This window comes from Homarus americanus, unplaced genomic scaffold (genome assembly GCF_018991925.1).
Source record: "Homarus americanus isolate GMGI-L3 unplaced genomic scaffold, GMGI_Hamer_2.0 scaffold6329, whole genome shotgun sequence".
Taxonomy (NCBI): Eukaryota; Metazoa; Arthropoda; class Malacostraca; order Decapoda; family Nephropidae; genus Homarus; species Homarus americanus.
Window position 1 is genome coordinate 4886 of NW_024732929.1, and position 3689 is coordinate 8574.

Below are 3689 nucleotides of genomic sequence, written 5' to 3' on the forward strand. Positions count from 1 at the left end.
CGAAAGATAAAACAGATGGAATTATGAGCTGAAAAGATGGGAGAGGGGAGGAATAGACAGATGGGAAAGGTGAAATGGATACAGGGATGGTTGAAATGGAACAGTGGCGTAGGAGAGGAAAGGAAAATATGATGTGACTGACCCCAGGGAGTGTAGGTGTAGCGAACATAAAACACTGTACACAAAATCTTGGGAACATGGCAGAGACGTACTTGTGTAGTCAAGGGAGGGAAGGGGGAGAGGGGGAGAGGGGGGAGGGAAGGGGAGGAGGAGGGAGGGCAGAGTGTGCTATATATAGTGAGTCTGGAGGGAAAGAGGGAGGGAAAGAAGGGAGTAGATGGAGAGGAACGTGGAGGGAGGAAGGAAAGGAAAGAGGGAGAGAGGGAAGGAGAAAGAGGAAAGGGAGGGAAGGAATTAGTAAAGGGTGGAGAGAGAGGAAAAATGAAAAGAGGACGAAGGGAAGTAGCAAGTGGTAGATAGTTTGAAGGAAGGAAGGAAGGAAGGATAGGGAGAAGGAAGGAAGGAAGGAAGGAAGGAAGGAAGGAGAGCTTATGGTGGGGCTGCACTAGATGGTCCTCCCTGCTGACACCACAGCCTCGCCAAACCATTTTTTGTCCGTAAAACTTTCCAAGGAATTAATTTTTTGTCGCTATTTTCTTTATTGAATTTTATCGTCGTCTATTTATTTATCTATTTATTTATTTATTATAACCTGATTTTCTTATTAATTTCTATGTTTATTTTGATTTTATTTATTCATATATTCATAACTTTATTAATTTATTTGCATTTTCCTTATTTATTCTTCATTTATTTTGCATTTTTTTCGTTTCCTTATTATTTTTTCGCTTCCTCATTTATTTGGTTAGTCAGAGTTTTATTATTATACGTCATTTATTCCTCCATTCATTCATATCTACACTCAATCACCTCTCCCTCCCTCCCTCCTTCCCTCCCTATCTTCTTCCCTCCCTATCTTCTTCCCTCCCTCCTTCCCTCACACCCACCATCACTCTCTCCCTCCCTTCCTTCCTTCCTCCCTCCCTCCCTCCCTCCTTCCACCACTCCCTCAGACACTCCACCATTCCTTCCCTCCCTCCCTCCACCACTTCCCCCCTCCCACCTGGCTTCCCTCTCCCAGCTTTGGCCAGGAATACCATTTTTTATTTCTGTTCTTTCATCTCCTGAAAACAAACACTGGTGCTTCAGTTATGGGTCCCTCCCTTCCCTCCTACCCCCCCTCCCACCCCTCCTATTTTCCCCTCCTAACAACATGACGCCTGTGGGAGGGAGGGAGGGAGGGGAGAGGACAGAAGGGAGGGGATGAGACAGAGCTTGTAGGGAATTGGGAGAAGTAAGGGTAGGTAGAGAGAAGGGAGGTATGATGTTGGTGTGAAAAGAGAAACGTGACTAAAGTGGAAGAGAGACAGATGAATGTGATCGAAAAAGTGAGAGATGGAATAGATGGGAGAGGAGGTGGGTAGGGTGAGGTAGATGGGAAGGGTGAGGTAGATTGGAAGGGTTGGTGGCAGGGGAGAGAAGGAGAGGAGGGAGAGAATGAGGGAAGGGTGAGGTAGATGGGAAGGGTTGGTGGCAGGGGAGAGAAGGAGAGGAGGGAGAGAATGAGGGAAGGGTGAGGTAGAAGGGAAGGGTTGGTGGAGGTGGTTGGGATTAGATTTTACATAGGTTAAATTGCTAGTATTAGGTCAGGTTAGGAGTAGGTTAGATTAAGTCAGATTAGATTAAAATTAGGGCAGTTGGATTAGGAACAGCCTAGTTTAACACAAACAACAGCAACAATGAACAACAAATAATAATAACAACAAGACAAATAACATGCCAATAAATAAGAACAACAACAATAACAAGAACAAAAGACAACAACAATAACAATAAATAATAATAAATAACACAAACAACAGCAATGAACAACAACAATAACAACAACAAAGACAACAACAATAACAACAAGAACAAAAACAATAACAAGAACAAAGACAACAACAATAACAACAACAATAACAACAACAAAAACAACAACAATAACAACAACAACAACAACAATAACAACAACAATAACAACAACAACAAAGACAACAACAATAACAACAACAACAACAACAATAACAACAACAATAACAACAACAACAACAATAATAACAACAACAATAACAACAACGATATATCACCATCTAGGGCAACAGGCTGGCGAACGTTCGTCTGTGCGGCGAGGCTTCCAGGAGCGTGTCATTGCAGGCTGGAAGGTCAAAGCCAGGCGCTGGTGATTGCTCGTGCTGCCGTTAGTTTTGTGGCAAGATTCTCACACCAGAGTCAAGATAAGGGCCCACACTAATCTTGCGTCTGGTGTTGACTGGTTAAACGGGCCCTTAGTTGTTATGATTGGGCCCCGATACTAATGGGTCTGAATTCTAATGGGTTCGAATACTGGGTTCGAGTACGTATGGGCTCGGCTTTTAGGTTCGAATCTTAATAGATCAAATACTTATGGGTTCGAATCTTAATGGTTAGCTTAGGGACCGTTAGGAATAATGTTTATGATGACTGGGGCATATTGGTAATGGGGTCTGTTGATACTGGGGTCTGTTGGTACTGGGGTCTGTTGGTACTGGGGTCTGTTGATACTGGGGTCTGTTGGTACTGGGGTCTGTTGGTAATGGGGTCTGTTGATACTGGGGTCTGTTGGTACTGGGGTCTGTTGATACTGGGGTCTGTTGATACTGGGGTCTGTTGGTACTGGGGTCTGTTGGTACTGGAGTCTGTTGGGTACTGGAGTCTGTTGGTACTGTGGGTCTGTTGATACTGTGGGTCTGGTTGGCACTTGGGTCTGTTGGCACTGGGGTCTGGCACTACTGGGGGTTTGCTTGGTACCGGGGTCTGTTGGTACTGGAGTCTGTTGGTACTAAGTCTGTTGTACCGGGGTCTGCTGGTACTCAGTCTGGTACCAGTCTGCTGGTACTGGGGTCGGTTGGTACGGGTCTGTTGGAACTGGGGTCTGTTGGTACCGGGGTCTGTTGGTACTGGGGGTCTGTTGGTACTGGGGTCTGTTGGTACTGGGGTCTGTTGGTACTGGGGTCGGTTGGTAATGGGAATTGTTGAACTGGGGGTCTGTTGGTACTGGGGGTCTGTTGGCACTGGGGTCTGTTAGGACTGGGGTCTGGCACTGGGTCTGTTAGGACTGGGCCTGGGGTCTGTTGGGACTGGGGTCTGTTTGTACTTGGGTCTGTTGGAATGGGGGTCTGTTGGCACTGGGGTCTGTTAGACTGGGGGTCTGCTGGTACTGGGGTCTGTTTGTACTGGGGTTCTGGGTACTGGGGTCTGTTGGTACTGGGGTCGGTTGGGACTGGGGTCGGTTGGGACTGGGGTCGGTTGGGACTGGGGTCGGTTGGGACTGCAGTGTATTAGGATCGGGGTTCATTTTTTAGTACAAAGTTGTACAGTAAACAGCGGGTACAGCAGGAATACAGGTACAGCAGGAATACAGGTACAGCAGGAATACAGGTACAGCAGCAATACAGGTACAGTAGGAATACAGGTACAGCAGGAATACAGGTACAGCAGGAATACAGGTACAGCAGGAATACAGGTACAGTAGGAATACAGGTACAGCAGCAATACAGGTACAGTAGGAATACAGGTACAGCAGCAATACAGGTACAGCAGGAATACAG

General features: G+C 46.4%; 1 protein-coding gene across 1 annotated transcript; it reads right to left on the reverse strand.

The window, feature by feature from the left end:
- Nucleotides 1–2553: 2553 nt before the first annotated feature.
- Nucleotides 2554–3409, reverse strand: LOC121869205 (extensin-like; the record flags this gene model as incomplete). Its single annotated transcript, XM_042370442.1, has 2 exons — nt 2554–3143; nt 3236–3409. Coding segments are annotated over 2 exons (764 nt in total), but the record flags the coding sequence as incomplete, so codon positions are not given.
- Nucleotides 3410–3689: the final 280 nt, after the last annotated feature.